Raw genomic sequence first — 16,929 nt, 5'->3', positions numbered from 1 at the left:
AAAACATCTCTACAACCCTCACACAACCTTCACTCAACCTGTGGAAAACTCTCATTACAAATCATGCTCATACAGCAAGTCTACATGGAACGTTCCCTGTCACGCTCTGTTTTCATTATGTTTTGGTTAGGTCAGGGTGTGACGAGGGTGGGTATGCTAGTTTTGTATTGTCTAGGGTTTTTGTGTGTCTAGGGGTTTTGTAGGTCTAGGTATAGGTATGACTATGGTGGCCTGATATGGTTCCCAATCAGAGGCGGCTGTTTATCGTTGTCTCTGATTGGGGACCATATTTAGGTAGCCATTTCCCTTGGGTATTTGTGGGTTCTTGTTCTACGTTTAGTTGCCTGTCTGCACGATCCAAATTAGCGTCACATATCGTTTTGTCATTTTGTTTGTTCAGTATTTTGTTCTTTATTAAAGAAGAATGTACGTATACCACGCTGCACCTTGGTCTCCTCCTTACAATGGATGTGACAGTTCCCAGACCGTCTGCACCTTGGTCTCCTCCTTACAATGGATGTGACAGTTCCCAGACCGTCTGCACCTTGGTCTCCTCCTTACAACGGATGTGACAGTTCCCAGACCGTCTGCATCTTGGTCTCCTCACAACGGATGTGACAGTTCCCAGACCGTCTGCACCTTGGTCTCCTCCTTACAATGGATGTGACAGTTCCCAGACCGTCTGCATCTTGGTCTCCTCCTTACAATGGATGTGACAGTTCCCAGACCGTCTGCATCTTGGTCTCCTCACAACGGATGTGACAGTTCCCAGACCGTCTGCATCTTGGTCTCCTCACAACGGATGTGACAGTTCCCAGACCGTCTGCACTTTGGTCTCCTCCTTACAACGGATGTGACAGTTCCCAGACCGTCTGCATCTTGGTCTCCTCAAAACGGATGTGACAGTTCCCAGACCGTCTGCACCTTGGTCTCCTCACAACGGATGTGACAGTTCCCAGACCGTCTGCACTTTGGTCTCCTCACAACGGATGTGACAGTTCCCAGACCGTCTGCACTTTGGTCTCCTCACAACGGATGTGACAGTTCCCAGACCGTCTACACCTTGGTCTCCTCCTCACAACGGATGTGACAGTTCCCAGACCGTCTGCACCTTGGTCTCCTTACAACGGATGTGACAGTTCCCAGACCGTCTACACCTTGGTCTCCTCCTCACAACGGATGTGACAGTTCCCAGACCGTCTGCATCTTGGTCTCCTCACAACGGATGTGACAGTTCCCAGACCGTCTGCATCTTGGTCTCCTCACAACGGATGTGACAGTTCCCAGACCGTCTGCACTTTGGTCTCCTCACAACGGATGTGACAGTTCCCAGACCGTCTGCACCTTGGTCTCCTTACAATGGATGTGACAGTTCCCAGACCGTCTGCACTTTGGTCTCCTCACAACGGATGTGACAGTTCCCAGACCGTCTGCACTTTGGTCTCCTCACAACGGATGTGACAGTTCCCAGACCGTCTGCACTTTGGTCTCCTCACAACGGATGTGACAGTTCCCAGACCGTCTGCACTTTGGTCTCCTCCTTACAATGGATGTGACAGTTCCCAGACCGTCTGCATCTTGGTCTCCTCCTTACAATGGATGTGACAGTTCCCAGACCGTCTGCATCTTGGTCTCCTCACAACGGATGTGACAGTTCCCAGACCGTCTGCATCTTGGTCTCCTCACAACGGATGTGACAGTTCCCAGACCGTCTGCACTTTGGTCTCCTCCTTACAACGGATGTGACAGTTCCCAGACCGTCTGCATCTTGGTCTCCTCAAAACGGATGTGACAGTTCCCAGACCGTCTGCACCTTGGTCTCCTCACAACGGATGTGACAGTTCCCAGACCGTCTGCACTTTGGTCTCCTCACAACGGATGTGACAGTTCCCAGACCGTCTGCACTTTGGTCTCCTCACAACGGATGTGACAGTTCCCAGACCGTCTACACCTTGGTCTCCTCCTCACAACGGATGTGACAGTTCCCAGACCGTCTGCACCTTGGTCTCCTTACAACGGATGTGACAGTTCCCAGACCGTCTACACCTTGGTCTCCTCCTCACAACGGATGTGACAGTTCCCAGACCGTCTGCATCTTGGTCTCCTCACAACGGATGTGACAGTTCCCAGACCGTCTGCATCTTGGTCTCCTCACAACGGATGTGACAGTTCCCAGACCGTCTGCACTTTGGTCTCCTCACAACGGATGTGACAGTTCCCAGACCGTCTGCACCTTGGTCTCCTTACAACGGATGTGACAGTTCCCAGACCGTCTGCACTTTGGTCTCCTCACAACGGATGTGACAGTTCCCAGACTGTCTGCACTTTGGTCTCCTCACAACGGATGTGACAGTTCCCAGACCGTCTGCACTTTGGTCTCCTCACAACGGATGTGACAGTTCCCAGACCGTCTGCACTTTGGTCTCCTCACAACGGATGTGACAGTTCCCAGACCGTCTGCACCTTGGTCTCCTCACAACGGATGTGACAGTTCCCAGACCGTCTGCACATTGGTCTCCTCACAACGGATGTGACAGTTCCCAGACCGTCTGCACTTTGGTCTCCTCACAACGGATGTGACAGTTCCCAGACTGTCTGCACTTTGGTCTCCTCACAACGGATGTGACAGTTCCCAGACCGTCTGCACTTTGGTCTCCTCACAACGGATGTGACAGTTCCCAGACCGTCTGCACTTTGGTCTCCTCCTTACAATGGATGTGACAGTTCCCAGACCGTCTGCATCTTGGTCTCCTCCTTACAATGGATGTGACAGTTCCCAGACCGTCTGCATCTTGGTCTCCTCACAACGGATGTGACAGTTCCCAGACCGTCTGCATCTTGGTCTCCTCACAACGGATGTGACAGTTCCCAGACCGTCTGCACTTTGGTCTCCTCCTTACAACGGATGTGACAGTTCCCAGACCGTCTGCATCTTGGTCTCCTCAAAACGGATGTGACAGTTCCCAGACCGTCTGCACCTTGGTCTCCTCACAACGGATGTGACAGTTCCCAGACCGTCTGCACTTTGGTCTCCTCACAACGGATGTGACAGTTCCCAGACCGTCTGCACTTTGGTCTCCTCACAACGGATGTGACAGTTCCCAGACCGTCTGCATCTTGGTCTCCTCACAACGGATGTGACAGTTCCCAGACCGTCTGCACTTTGGTCTCCTCACAACGGATGTGACAGTTCCCAGACCGTCTGCACCTTGGTCTCCTTGCAACGGATGTGACAGTTCCCAGACCGTCTGCACTTTGGTCTCCTCACAACGGATGTGACAGTTCCCAGACTGTCTGCACTTTGGTCTCCTCACAACGGATGTGACAGTTCCCAGACCGTCTGCACTTTGGTCTCCTCACAACGGATGTGACAGTTCCCAGACCGTCTGCACTTTGGTCTCCTCACAACGGATGTGACAGTTCCCAGACCGTCTGCACCTTGGTCTCCTCACAACGGATGTGACAGTTCCCAGACCGTCTGCACATTGGTCTCCTCACAACGGATGTGACAGTTCCCAGACCGTCTGCACTTTGGTCTCCTCACAACGGATGTGACAGTTCCCAGACCGTCTACACCTTGGTCTCCTCCTCACAACGGATGTGACAGTTCCCAGACCGTCTGCACCTTGGTCTCCTTACAACGGATGTGACAGTTCCCAGACTGTCTGCACTTTGGTCTCCTCACAACGGATGTGACAGTTCCCAGACCGTCTGCACTTTGGTCTCCTCACAACGGATGTGACAGTTCCCAGACCGTCTGCACTTTGGTCTCCTCACAACGGATGTGACAGTTCCCAGACCGTCTGCACCTTGGTCTCCTCACAACGGATGTGACAGTTCCCAGACCGTCTGCACATTGGTCTCCTCACAACGGATGTGACAGTTCCCAGACCGTCTGCACTTTGGTCTCCTCACAACGGATGTGACAGTTCCCAGACCGTCTACACCTTGGTCTCCTCCTCACAACGGATGTGACAGTTCCCAGACCGTCTGCACCTTGGTCTCCTTACAACGGATGTGACAGTTCCCAGACCGTCTGCACTTTGGTCTCCTCACAACGGATGTGACAGTTCCCAGGACCGTCTGCACTTTGGTCTCCTCACAACGGATGTGACAGTTCCCAGACCGTCTGCACCTTGGTCTCCTTACAACGGATGTGACAGTTCCCAGACCGTCTGCACTTTGGTCTCCTCACAACGGATGTGACAGTTCCCAGACCGTCTGCACTTTGGTCTCCTCACAACGGATGTGACAGTTCCCAGACCGTCTGCACCTTGGTCTCCTTACAACGGATGTGACAGTTCCCAGACCGTCTGCACTTTTGTCTCCTCACAACGGATGTGACAGTTCCCAGACCGTCTGCACATTGGTCTCCTCACAACGGATGTGACAGTTCCCAGACCGTCTGCACTTGGTCTCCTCACAACGGATGTGACAGTTCCCAGACCGTCTACACCTTGGTCTCCTCCTCACAACGGATGTGACAGTTCCCAGACCGTCTGCACCTTGGTCTCCTTACAACGGATGTGACAGTTCCCAGACCGTCTACACCTTGGTCTCCTCCTCACAAAGGATGTGACAGTTCCCAGACCGTCTGCATCTTGGTCTCCTCACAACGGATGTGACAGTTCCCAGACCGTCTGCATCTTGGTCTCCTCACAACGGATGTGACAGTTCCCAGACCGTCTGCACTTTGGTCTCCTCACAACGGATGTGACAGTTCCCAGACCGTCTGCACTTTGGTCTCCTCACAACGGATGTGACAGTTCCCAGACCGTCTGCACCTTGGTCTCCTCACAACGGATGTGACAGTTCCCAGACCGTCTGCATCTTGGTCTCCTTACAACGGATGTGACAGTTCCCAGACCATCTGCATCTTGGTCTCCTCACAACGGATGTGACAGTTCCCAGACCGTCTGCACCTTGGTCTCCTCCTTACAACAGATGTGACAGTTCCCAGACCGTCTGCACCTTGGTCTCAGACAGTTTTTCATGAACTTTCATTGTGTTTGTGAGCCCTCAAAGGAAGTCATCTGTCTATACCAAGGGGGTCAAACATACAGTATATACCAAGGGGGTCAAACATACAGTATATACCAAGGGGGTCAAACATACAGTCTATACCAAGGGGGTCAAACATACAGTCTCTACCAAGGGGGTCAAACATACAGTCTACACCAAGGGGGTCAAACATACAGTCTACACAAACATGGAGAGAGAGAGAGAGAGAGATAGGGGAGAGATAGAGAGCGAGAGATAGGGGAGAGATAGGGGAGAGAGAGAGAGAGAGAGAGAGAGAGAGAGAGAGAGGAGAGATAGGGGAGAGATAGGGGAGAGATAGAGAGAGCGAGAGATATTGGAGAGATAGGAGAGAGAGAGAGAGAGAGAGAGAGAGAGAGAGAGAGAGAGAGAGAGAGAGAGAGAGAGATAGGGGAGAGATAGAGGCCTGTTTATGTCCTGGCTGATTTGGAGGAGAAAGGGGAGGATCGGGGGAGGTGGTGTGTAACTACATTTTCTGAAGCCTGATAATGACTGATTGCTAAAGCATTCTCAGGATTTCCTATAGTCAACAACCTCTTCCTTTTCCTCTCGTCCTCCCTCAGTCTGTGTTAAGCGCTGCACATGGTGCGGTGTTGATTGTGATTAGGGTGAATTTGTAAAGATTGTTTTGGAGCGTAGCAGCTCAGATGAAAGCACTATAATTTAGATCGTATCTATAATGCAGGGGTACACACAAGGTTTCCGGGCGTGTGACACAGCTGCATGTAGCAGCTAAATATGGTTATGCCAATGTTTAAGAAGGCAATGAGTTCTTTGTAAACATACATATGGAAACATAGATATGAGAGGCAGGTGAGTCAGTGTGTGGAATATAGACTCCACTAAATGAGCTGCATTCAGTATATCAATGTGTTTAATGTTCTTAAGGTTTGCATATAGCATTGTGAATTCTGATTAGTATCCCACTCCCCATCTCTCTCCCACATTCACTCCCTCTCACCTGCCTCTCCATCCTCCCCTCTCTCTTGCTCTCTCTATCCCTCCCCCTCTCTCTTTCTCTTCCCCCCTCCCCCTCTCTCTTGCTCTCTCTATCCCTCCCCCCTCTCTCTTTCTCTTCCCCCCTCCCCTCTCTCTTGCTCTCTCTATTCCTCCCCCTCTCTTTCTCTTCCCCTGCTCCTTCCCCCCCTCCCCCTCTCTCTTTCTCTTCCCCTGATCCCCCTCCTCTCTCTCCCTCTCTCTCTAGGAGGCGTACTCTGTGACCAGACAGTTTAACCTGATCCCACCCCTCTCTCTCTCCCTCTCTCTCTAGGAGGCGTACTCTGTGGCCAGACAGTTTAACCTGATCCCACCCCTCTCTCTCTCCCTCTCTCTCTAGGAGGCGTACTCTGTGGCCAGACAGTTTAACCTGATCCCCCTCCCTCTCTATCTCCCTCTCTCTCTAGGAAGCGTACTCTGTGGCCAGACAGTTCAACCTGATCCCACCCCTCTCTCTCTCCCTCTCTCTAGGAGGCGTACTCTGTGGCCAGACAGTTCAACCTGATCCCCCTCCCTTTCTCTCTCTCCCTCGCTCTCTAGGAGGCGTACTCTGTGGCCAGACAGTTTAACCTGATCCCCCTCCCCTCTCTCTCTCCCTCTCTCTCTAGGAGGCGTACTCTGTGGCCAGACAGTTTAACCTGATCCCCCCCTCTCTCTCTCTCCCTCTCTCTCTAGGAGGCGTACTCTGTGGGCAGACAGTTTAACCTGATCCCCCTCCCTCTCTCTCTCTCCCTCTCTCTCTAGGAGGCGTACTCTGTGACCAGACAGTTCAACCTGATCCCCTCCCTCTCTCTCTCCCTCTCTCTCTAGGAGGCGTACTCTGTGACCAGACAGTTTAACCTGATCCCCCTCCCTCTCTCTCTCTCCCTCTCTCTCCAGGAGGCGTACTCTGTGGCCAGACAGTTTAACCTGATCCCTCCGGTGTGTGAGCAGGCTGAGTACCATCTCTTCCAGAGGGAGAAGGTGGAGGTCCAGCTTCCAGAACTCTACCACAAGATAGGCATGTGTCAATCATCCAGGCTGGCCACGCCCCTTCCCTCATCTGCTGGGCGGTTCACACACACACACATACGCACACGCACACAACCAGTAGATAATCAGTGGATACATCCATAATCAACCCTTACGTGATTGTCAATTATTGTGATCAAGTGATATGATTAACGTTCTCCTGAGAACACTCCCCTAACATCTGCTTTGGTTCAGACTGCAGATTTCCTGAGCGTCTGTTTGGTGTCTGACTGACTGTGTTAGAGATCTCACAGTTATCTGTCACTCACTCACTCCCTCTCTGTTCCCACATTCCCTCTGGTGTCCATGGTGACAGGTGTCGGGGCGATGACGTGGTCTCCGCTGGCCTGTGGCATCATCACGGGGAAGTACCAGAACGGCATCCCAGAAACCTCCAGGGCATCCATGAAGGTAAACTCTGTATCCACTCAACAAGCTCTCACGGTCTCTAGCACTGGGATTGAACAACCGTCCACAGCGCCTTAGCAAACCGCAAGCCTACTTGATGGTAATGGCGCTCAACGTTACCCTTGGTGGATGTTTTGTTAAGTCATCGCCCAACATCCTGGGTACCTGGACGTACGTCAAATTTAGCCTTGGATCTTGAGCGACCTGTCGGATCCAGTGTCATCCACTGATCTATCTGCCACTGATCTACAGTATCTGCCACTGATCTATCTGCCACTGATCTACAGTATCTGTCACTGATCTACAGTATCTGCCACTGATCTATCTGCCACTGATCTATCTGCCACTGATCTATCTGCCACTGATCTATCTGCCACTGATCTACAGTATATGTCACTGATCTATCTGCCACTGATCTATCTGCCACTGATCTATCTGCCACTGATCTATCTGCCACTGATCTATCTGCCACTGATCTACAGTATCTGCCACTGATCTATCTGCCACTGATCTACAGTATCTGCCACTGATCTATCTGCCACTGATCTATCTGCCACTGATCTATCTGCTGGAACTGGAAGCCAATATGGTGGAAATCTTCCTCTCTGTTCCTCTTCTCATCTCCCTCTCTCCTTTCTCACATTTTACATCCCCTCTTTCTCTACCTCCCTCATTCTCTCTCCCTCCTTCCCTCCCTCTCTCTCTCCCTCCCTCTCTTTCTCCCTCCCTCCCTCCCTCTTTCCCTCTCTCTCTCCCTTCCTCTCTCTCTCTCTCTTTCCCTATCTCCCTCCCTCTTTCTCTCTCTCTAACTCTCCCCCTCCTCTCTTTCCCTCTTCTTCTGTCTCTCCCTCTCCTCTCTCTCCCCCTCTCTCTCTAACTCTCCCTCTCCTCTCTTTCCTTCTTCTTCTGTCTCTCCCTCCCTCCCTCCCTCCCTCCCTCTTTCTCTCTCTAACTCTCCCCCTCCTCTCTTTCCCTCTTCTTCTCTGTCTCTCCCTCTCCTCTCTCTCCCCCTCTCTCTCTAACTCTCCTCTCTTTCCTTCTTCTTCTCTGTCTCTCCCTCCCTCCCTCTTTCTCTCTCTCTAACTCGCCCTCTCCTCTCTTTCCCTCTTCTACTCTGTCTCTCTCTCTTTCTCTCTCTGCAGTCGTATCAGTGGTTAAAGGAGAAGATAGTGAGTGAGGATGGGAGGAAACAGCAGGCGAAGCTGAAGGAGCTGGGACACATCGCTGAGAAGCTGGGCTGTACTCTCCCACAGCTGGCCGTGGGTGAGAGAGAGGAGCATGGACGTGCAATCACACACATGCACACTACGTTGTTTCAGTATTAATGATGTTAGAGCGCCACCAAGTGGATGTCAGCAGTACATTCCCATTCCCATGTAAATGTATGTAGTTCTGTACTTGAGCTGCTCTTGTCTATTGATGTTCTGTATTATGTTTCATGTTTTGTCTGGACCCCAGGAAGAGTAGCTGCTTCTTTTACAACAGTTAATGGGGATCCTAATAAAATACCAAATGAGGAATGCCATTATTGTCACACTAGATTAAACAACCCATAAATGCCCCCCCCCCCCCCCCCCCCGCTCTCTCCTTTCTGTACTCTTTCCTTCTCTTCTTCCCTAGCCTGGTGTTTGAGGAACGAAGGGGTGAGTTCAGTCCTCCTGGGATCCTCCAGTCCAGAGCAGCTAACAGAGAACCTGGGTTCCATACAGGTAAACATCACAGGAGGTTGGTGGTAATGCCTGGAGTGGAATCATTGGAATGGTATCAAATATATCAAACACATGGTTTCCATGGTTTCCATGTGTTTGATGCCATTCCATTTGCTCCGTTCCAGACATTATTATGAACAGGTGTAGTAGACCTTACAGTGAAATGCTTACCTTAACCAACAATGCAGTTTTACGAAAAAATATATATAATTTAAGAGCAGCAGTAAAATAACAATAGTGAGGCAATATACAGGGGGTACCGGTACAGAGTCAATGTGCGGGGCACAGGTTAGTCGAGGTAATTGAGGTAACATGTACATGTAGGTAGAGTTAAAGTGACTATGCATAGATAATAAACAGAGAGTAGCAGCAGCGTAAAATACCTTAAATCTAACCCTAACCTTAAATCTAACCCTAACCTTAAATCTAACCCTAACCTTAAATCTAACCCTAACCTTAAATCTAACCCTAACCTTAAATCTAACCCTAACCTTAAATCTAACCCTAACCTTAAATCTAACCCTAACCTTAAATCTAACCCTGACCTTAAATCTAACCCTGACCTAACTCTAAACCTAACCTTAAATCTAACACTGACCTTAAATCTAACCTTAACCTAACTCTAACCCTAACCTTAAATCTAACCTTGACCTAACTCTAACCCTGACCATAAATCTAACCCTGACCATAAATCTAACCCTGACCTTAAATCTAACCCTGACCTTAAATCTAACCCTGACCTTAAATCTAACCCTGACCTAAATCTAACCCTGACCTTAAATCTAACCCTGACTCCTAAACCTAACCCTGACCTTAAATCTAACCCTGACCTAAATCTAACCCTGACCTTAAATCTAACCCTGACTCCTAAACCTAACCCTGACCTTAAATCTAACACTGACCTAACTCTAAACCTAACCTTAAATCTAACCCTGACCTAAATCTAACCCTGACCTTAAACCTAACCCTGACCTTAAATCTAACCCTAACTCCTAAACCTAACCCTGACCTTAAAGGGAAACTTCACTGTTTTTCCATTATAAGGTTAGGGTGTTTTCAGAGAATTCATTTTCACACCGGGAGAATTCAACCAATGACATCATTGGTTGATTGAGCCTGTTGTCTAATCTAAGAATGAACGGAGTCATGTTTTGTTGCAATTATCGTGTGTTTCGCTGACTGCACGAGTTGATATGGCTGTCCTGCTCAATAGAGCCACTGGCTTTGTCTCAATGATGTTTCTGTCTGCCACGACATTGCAGAGTATCTAGGTTGACTCATTTTCCCTGGCTTTGTAAAGACTACAGCCTGATGGGAGTCATACTTCCTTGTTCCCACCCTCGAAGGCAGGCTTTTCAAAATGCTGGCGGTATTAGTTTACAGGTTCACAGGAACTCTGTTACCACGCTCTGTCTATCCGAGGCTGCTAAATAATTAGCTACCATGGATACTTCTGATTCCTATTTCCAAGAAGATGACGAAACATATGTTGATGTTATTTTAGATAGGAACATTACAGCCCAGAAAATGTGTTTGTGCTGTAAGTCTTCCTGGAAAGACATGATGACTGATCATGAGGATGTGGAACCATACAATAAATGTCCATCTGTAAACAAAAAGGGTACAGTAGACTGGTATGTGTTTCGTTACACTCAGAGTCAATAATAGGCCATTGAGATGGGCTGTTAGCAAAGATGTGAAAAGTTTGAGGGTGTGCTTGACTTGTAGACAGTTTAGGTCGGGTATTTCTGTATGTGAGCACCTACAGTTATACTGTTGAGTAGACAAGCACTGCCAACAATAGAGTGAATAGGCTAGAATAGTACACTAACAGCCCCTCTCTCCTATGCCAAAGACCTGACTGCAGGGGTGTGACAAGTTTGAGGATCACTCGTCTGGTAGACAGTATAATATATGTTTTGGTGATTTTTTTGTTTTCTCAAGAGGGTATAGTGCTTAAGAACGGGAAGCACAGAAATATCAGACATAGAACAGATCTACAGCTTCTTAGACTGTAGATCTTGAGACTTGAGAATAAAAGATCTATAACTCATTTTTCTCATTTTAACTCATTCAGGACATGGGAAAAGTCCTGACTTTTCAAACAATGTCTTGTTTTCCTACTTTGTCAGGATATTATGGTCCTGATGATGTCGGGAAACACACGTACACTCACACACGTTCTGCTGTTTTCCACAGTTCCTTCCAAAAATGACGTCTCATGTGGTGTCGGACATCGATCACATACTGGGGAACAAGCCGTACAGTAAGAAGGAGTATCGCTCCTAGACACCCAGGAGGAAGCAGAACCACTACTGTACAACCACTGTGGATCCAGTTCCACCAACCATCTGGGCTCAGCCTCCATGGGGTTTCAGCTCAGTCTAATCCCAGCCTAGTTCAGGCCTGCTCTGCTCAGCCCCAGCTTTCTTAGCCCAGTGTAACCAAGCTTAGTTCAGCCTAACCAAGCTCACCCTCTGCCTAGGCCAGCTTTCAGCCCAGCTTTCAGCTCAGCTTACTCTTATCAGTAGATTCTCTGACTCCTGAGTTTATTAACCATGTAGATGCATGCTTCCCCTCTCTGGTGTGCCTGGACTTTCTCTTCATAAGCACATTATACAAAACAACACAGAAGGGGGTTAATACTTAGAATATACCGTAAGCTTCTTCTACAATTCATTTTGAAAACAAACTCCTCTCTCCAGCCAGTCTACTGTATTTGACACTTGTTTGACCTTTGCAAAGCAGAGCACCCTGGGACATTAAGTTTCAGTGTCAGGGGTTTGTTGTCTGCGAGGGGTAGACTGTGCATGTTGTCGTCCCACTCTGGTCGTATAAGGTACTGCTATGGAATATCTTCAATAGATTATCTGCGAGAGAGATATGGAAAATCTCAATTGCATTTCCTTGGGAGAATCTCAATCGCACACTCCTTGCATCCTCTATCCTCACCTCTTTCGCAAAACCCGTTGGTGGAGAAGATCAGAGGGGAGGGACCTCTTGGGTTTCTCATCCAATTGGTTTTGAGGAGGAGGCGAGGAGAGAGGATGCGAGGAATCAAGGAAAGGCAACAGAGACTGGTCTTACAGGTGGTCTCCTGTGCTGTACTGGGTACTGTCTGTTTGCAGCCATAGAGGATACTCCTGCCTCTGAATTGAACCTGCATCGTTGATTGCTGATGTGAATCAGTGATAGCACAAGCAACTCTGTGACACGACCTCCCACCAGACCAATGTTACCCGCTGGCATTGCTTGTTTCAGTGATAATGCGAAAGTTAGGTGAAGTATTGAGAGAAATTATAAAGGTATATATTTATTCTATAATAGTATGTGAAAATACATTTCTTCTGCGTGTTTTAAATTTTTGTCTTTCAAGGATGTATCTATTAAACTTCATGGGGAAAACCTTGTAACATAAACAGAACCAACCTCAAGCCCCCCTTTCATGCTGATTCAAATAAAGCATCCTCTAAATAATCTGTAAGTATTGTGTAAATAGTGTTCCACTGTTTCTCCTCTGTCAGCAGAACCATGCATTCATGGTCGTTTGGGCCTGATACCAGTCCTCCTCCGCTCCTGGGTTTTACCCATTTAGCTTAGGCTTCTTTTCTTTAAAATAGACACAAGGTGGATTTAACATTTTATAAATAACTCATTATGGGAGGAATGAACAATGACTTGCTTCGATGGCTTGCTTTGATTTGATTTGCTTGGCAGCTGGCTAAGTCCTACCACAGGAAGTGGTTAAGTCCTACCACAGGAAGTGGTTAAGTCCTACCACAGGAAGTGGTTAAGTCCTACCACAGGAGCTGGCTGGCACATCGCTAGGGCAGCAAGTAGCCTAGTGGATAGAGTATCGGGCCAGTAACTGAAAGGATGCTGGTTCAAATACCCAAGCCATCAAGGTGAAACATCTGTCGATGTGCTCTTGAGCAAGGCACTTAACCTTACTTTGGGGGGGGAGGGGCTCATAGTAATGGCTGGAATGGTATTGAACTCCATGGGTTTGATTTCACTCTATTCCAGACATTATTATAAGCCTTCCTCCCCCCAGCAGCCTCCTGTCACACTATCCTGCAGATTTTGTTTAACCTGTTCATCAATATTTAGTGTTAAGTTCATGATAACGTCCAGCCTTCTCGCTTACAGATGGTTGCTGTATGTGATGGTTTGCTTACACTTACTGGTATCCTCTGCATGTTGGAGCAATCTGAATTTACCTTCACATCTTTAGCTCTTCCCCAATAGGGATTGAATCCAGCACTAACAGAGATCAATAGTTAATGATAGACGTTAGCTATATTTCAATCTGATGACTCTCCTATACCTACAGTTGGAAGGTGGCCAGTGATCAGATTGGGACCAGCCTTTTCAGTGTGCAGTGATCCACCCTGCAGAGTGCCTTGACATGAGCCCTGCTAACAGAACACAGGTGCCCAGCCCAAAATTAACCCCGTCACCCTCATCCATTTAATGAAAGTATTGAATAGGTATAGACAACATTATAATAGCTCAGATCTACTCAAGCGCACAGAGTAAAAGCTAAGAGTGGGTTTGAGATTTGGGTTTCCTGAGTTGTCTGTGTGTGGCAATGGGTCTGGTCCCATTCCCTTGACCCGATCACCTAGCTCTGAAAGGTCGGTGTGATCTCTGAACATAAAGGGCTAGGGCAAGAAGCTAGTGGATCAAATAGAACTAGGCCGCCAGGAATGTCACATGAACTCCCCCAGTTCTACTGACAATATACACTACTGTGTTCTACACTATGTAAGCTAACAGGCCATTAAGTGTTTTCTACAGTACGTAATGTTATCAGGAGAGAATTTACCAACTATATTACTGACAAACATCAGTGTCTCTCTACCCAGATTGATGTTATTTCCTATCCTGTCATGAGAACAGTGACCTCTGTACATACCCTATATCAATTAGTATGACACTTCCATTAATAAATGTATAATGCCAATGATGAATTCTATGGGTGTTTCTCATTCTTGGAAATGGAAATAAATTGTCTGAATATTTGCTGCTTGACAATTAATCACAAACAAAATGGTTGTTGATCTGACCACTCAGGATAGACCTGGAGTGACCTGCAGACCCTGATCATGAAAACTCACAGCTGAAGTTGTGATTATTAGTTTATTCTCCTCCCATTCATTAAAAAAAAACTCCCCTAGCTTCACCCCAGCCACCCCTCTTCTCAGTCGGTCATTTCTTTCCTCGTTTACTTGGATCCAGTGGACAGCAGGGCGATGAGGCCAGATGAGGCACTGATGGACAGGATGTAGTTACTGTGGGACCAATGGGTTAAGGACAAATCACATCTGAGGTGGATACACTGGGAAGAAATGGCAGGCAAGGAGAGGGAATCACCTGTCAGGCTTACCTACATACATGGGTGAGTATTAACAATCTCCTACAAACGCACACACAGATTTCAGCATCTCCTCCACTCAACCCCACTTCTCAGACATTATTCAGCCAGAGGTAAACAGCGATCCAGAAACAGAATGGAATGTAGCCGTGACAACCTGGAGATTCAATACAGGATCTGAACCAGTGATTGACTAGGCCACAGACTACAGCCAATGAATAAATCACAGAAGTCTCTCCTCCGAGTACTATAGCACAACAGGACAATGGACAAAACAAAAGGGTAAAGGTCATGAAAATGCCAGGATGCAAGGTCATGAAAATGCCAGGATGTAAGTCTAGCCTCTACTAATAATGATTGTTAAGGATTATCCATCTATTTTCAGCTTTAGTAAAAGCAGACAGTTCCTACTGGAACGTCACCTTTCTAGTGAAATTGATGAGGATGTTGAATGTGCTTAAAAAGGGATACACAGTAGGGTTGAAGTTCTTCAGCAGGAAGAAGGAGGCGATGATGACGAGGACCAGAAACAGAGTGTTGTTGTAGAAGATAGAGAAGGTGGTGGCCTCATAGTCAGCTACCTCGTTCTTCTTCCACAGGATCCTAACATGGGGAAGGAAAAGGGTTCATCAACTATTTATGCATGTATCTGAGAATAGGGTTCCATGGGTAAAGGCTGCTGTTTGGTAGCCTGGCCCCAGATCAGTTTGTGCTTTGAGAATAGGGTTCCATGGGTAAAGGCTGCTGTTTGGTAGCCTGGCCCCAGATCAGTTTGTGCTTTGAGAATAGGGTTCCATGGTTAAGGCCGCTGTTCGGTATTATCATTTTTACTGGGAATCAGACCCACAACCCTGACATTGCAAATGCCATGCTCTACCAACTGAACCACACAAGATCATGGAAATTCTTTAAGGAGTTGGCAAGAGAGCAGAAACAGACTTGTACCCAGGCTATATTAAAAAGAGAGACTAGAAACAGACTGGCACCCAGGCTAGCTGGAGCTCATCGGGTACCTTATCACACAGTAACCCACTCAGAGGAGTAATGTCCAATCACAGACTAGCTGGCTCACTGACCTCTCATCCTTCTCTTTACGAGACATCTTGCGATTGTCAGCCTCAGACAGTTTCCTGGTCACCTCCTTGGAAACGGCATCCTCTCGCTTCTGGGCAACTCTGTGGTCGAGAGAGAAGACACATTTAGAAGTTAGAATACAGACTTACTACAGATTGATGCCAAACTCAATGCAGAAAGCGGAGGCAATCGTTTTAAGTGAGTGTTCATGTTTGTATGATGAACGTACTTGTGTTTGAGGACAAACTTGACATTCTTATAGGCGAAGGCCACCAGGTAGGTGCTGACCAGTGTCATGACTCCATACAGGACCGCTGACTGGACCAGGTCCATGTGCCAGATTCTCCAGAACAGCCCTGATCCACAACAAGGGGAGACCACAAACAGATCACAAACCATTCTTTATATATGTTGCAGTTCACAACAGTTCACACGAACAATACCTACTCTGTTCATCATAGCACTTGTATGTAATACTACTTTCATCAGAATAGACTCGCTAACGTTATTAAACGACCTACAATGACGTGCCGGTTAGCTAATCAAGGCTGGGATAACTTAGCTAGTTAGCTAACGTTAACAAGTTAGAACACAATATCAATCTCAGCTAGCTAAATAGTTAAAGTTAACTTCACATGTCATATACTAGCTAGCTAGGTAGGTAGCTAACTGGGCAATATATTAACCAGCTGTGGCATAGCAGGATAGCTAGCTAACTTAGACATCTACACGTCACGTATGTTAGGTAGAAAGCTAGCTACCGGTAGTAGCATTTCCATTCAATGCATCTATGCTACAATTAGCTGCTAACGGTCTGGTCTTGCTACTTACAAATTGGAATTGCGGACACGATTAGCGCATTTCCGTAGAAAAGCGCGGTGGACTTTGCAGACAGGTTTCGGCTGAAGTCCTGCAGGAGTAGGTCTTCCTCGGATTGCTGTTTGCTGCTACCTTTGGGTGCCATGCTTCGTAAGTGTCCGAGCCGTCTCTTGCTCTACAGTGAAAGAAGACTGACACGTATATGCGCTGAAGAGGGTTGAGAAACGCTACGACGCGTCAGCACGAACACGGAAATAGCTGTATTTAGAACGAGGTTTTCTACCTTCCGTGGTGATCCGCTTTGGCCGTCGTAAATGGGAATGTTTAACATTGCCACCTACTGTTCTGGATGTTGAAAATAAAAATCGTTGGTCAAATAGTGGAATAAATACCCTACTTACACTGAGTGGCCAAAACATTAAGAAAACCTTCCTAATATTGAGTTGCACCCAACCTTTAGCCCTCAGAACAGCCTCAATTCGTCAGGGTATAGAC

The 16,929-nt window shown here is 47.7% G+C and overlaps 2 protein-coding genes across 2 annotated transcripts in view; one reads left to right on the top strand and one right to left on the bottom strand.

The window, feature by feature from the left end:
- Window positions 1-14,137, top strand: part of LOC109877891 (voltage-gated potassium channel subunit beta-1-like) — a 195,759-nt gene extending 181,622 nt beyond the window's left edge. The window contains exons 4-8 of the mRNA XM_031791448.1: window positions 6,847-7,036; window positions 7,364-7,458; window positions 8,598-8,718; window positions 9,076-9,164; window positions 11,364-14,137. Of these exons, the coding sequence (XP_031647308.1) occupies window positions 6,847-7,036; window positions 7,364-7,458; window positions 8,598-8,718; window positions 9,076-9,164; window positions 11,364-11,453 (585 nt within the window). The 3' untranslated portion in view covers window positions 11,454-14,137. The remainder of the gene's footprint in view (window positions 1-6,846; window positions 7,037-7,363; window positions 7,459-8,597; window positions 8,719-9,075; window positions 9,165-11,363) is intronic.
- Window positions 14,138-14,287: 150 nt separating this feature from the next.
- LOC109877890 (translocon-associated protein subunit gamma) lies at window positions 14,288-16,717 on the bottom strand. The gene is made up of 5 exons (XM_020470123.2): window positions 16,447-16,717; window positions 15,845-15,971; window positions 15,618-15,716; window positions 15,013-15,144; window positions 14,288-14,458 (listed from the first exon to the last, which is right to left on the bottom strand). Exons 1-5 carry the CDS (start codon window positions 16,577-16,579, stop codon window positions 14,392-14,394), a joined length of 558 nt encoding a protein of 185 aa, XP_020325712.1. The 5' UTR covers window positions 16,580-16,717; the 3' UTR covers window positions 14,288-14,391.
- Window positions 16,718-16,929: the final 212 nt, after the last annotated feature.

This window comes from Oncorhynchus kisutch, linkage group LG15 (genome assembly GCF_002021735.2).
Source record: "Oncorhynchus kisutch isolate 150728-3 linkage group LG15, Okis_V2, whole genome shotgun sequence".
Lineage (NCBI taxonomy): Eukaryota > Metazoa > Chordata > Actinopteri > Salmoniformes > Salmonidae > Oncorhynchus > Oncorhynchus kisutch.
The sequence above is the reverse complement of the archived record's forward strand: the minus strand, read 5'-3'. Positions and strand labels throughout refer to the sequence as shown.

Excerpts from the sequence above, each read along its gene's own strand:
- LOC109877890 (XM_020470123.2), bottom strand. The coding sequence starts at position 16,579 with ATGGCACCCAAAGGTAGCAGCAAACAGCAATCCGAGGAAGACCTACTC. Across the intron at positions 15,972-16,446 it reads CGTGTCCGCAATTCCAATTT|GGCTGTTCTGGAGAATCTGG; the intron begins GTAAGTAGCAAG and ends GTTGTGGATCAG. Across the intron at positions 15,717-15,844 it reads AAGTTTGTCCTCAAACACAA|AGTTGCCCAGAAGCGAGAGG; the intron begins GTACGTTCATCA and ends TCTCGACCACAG.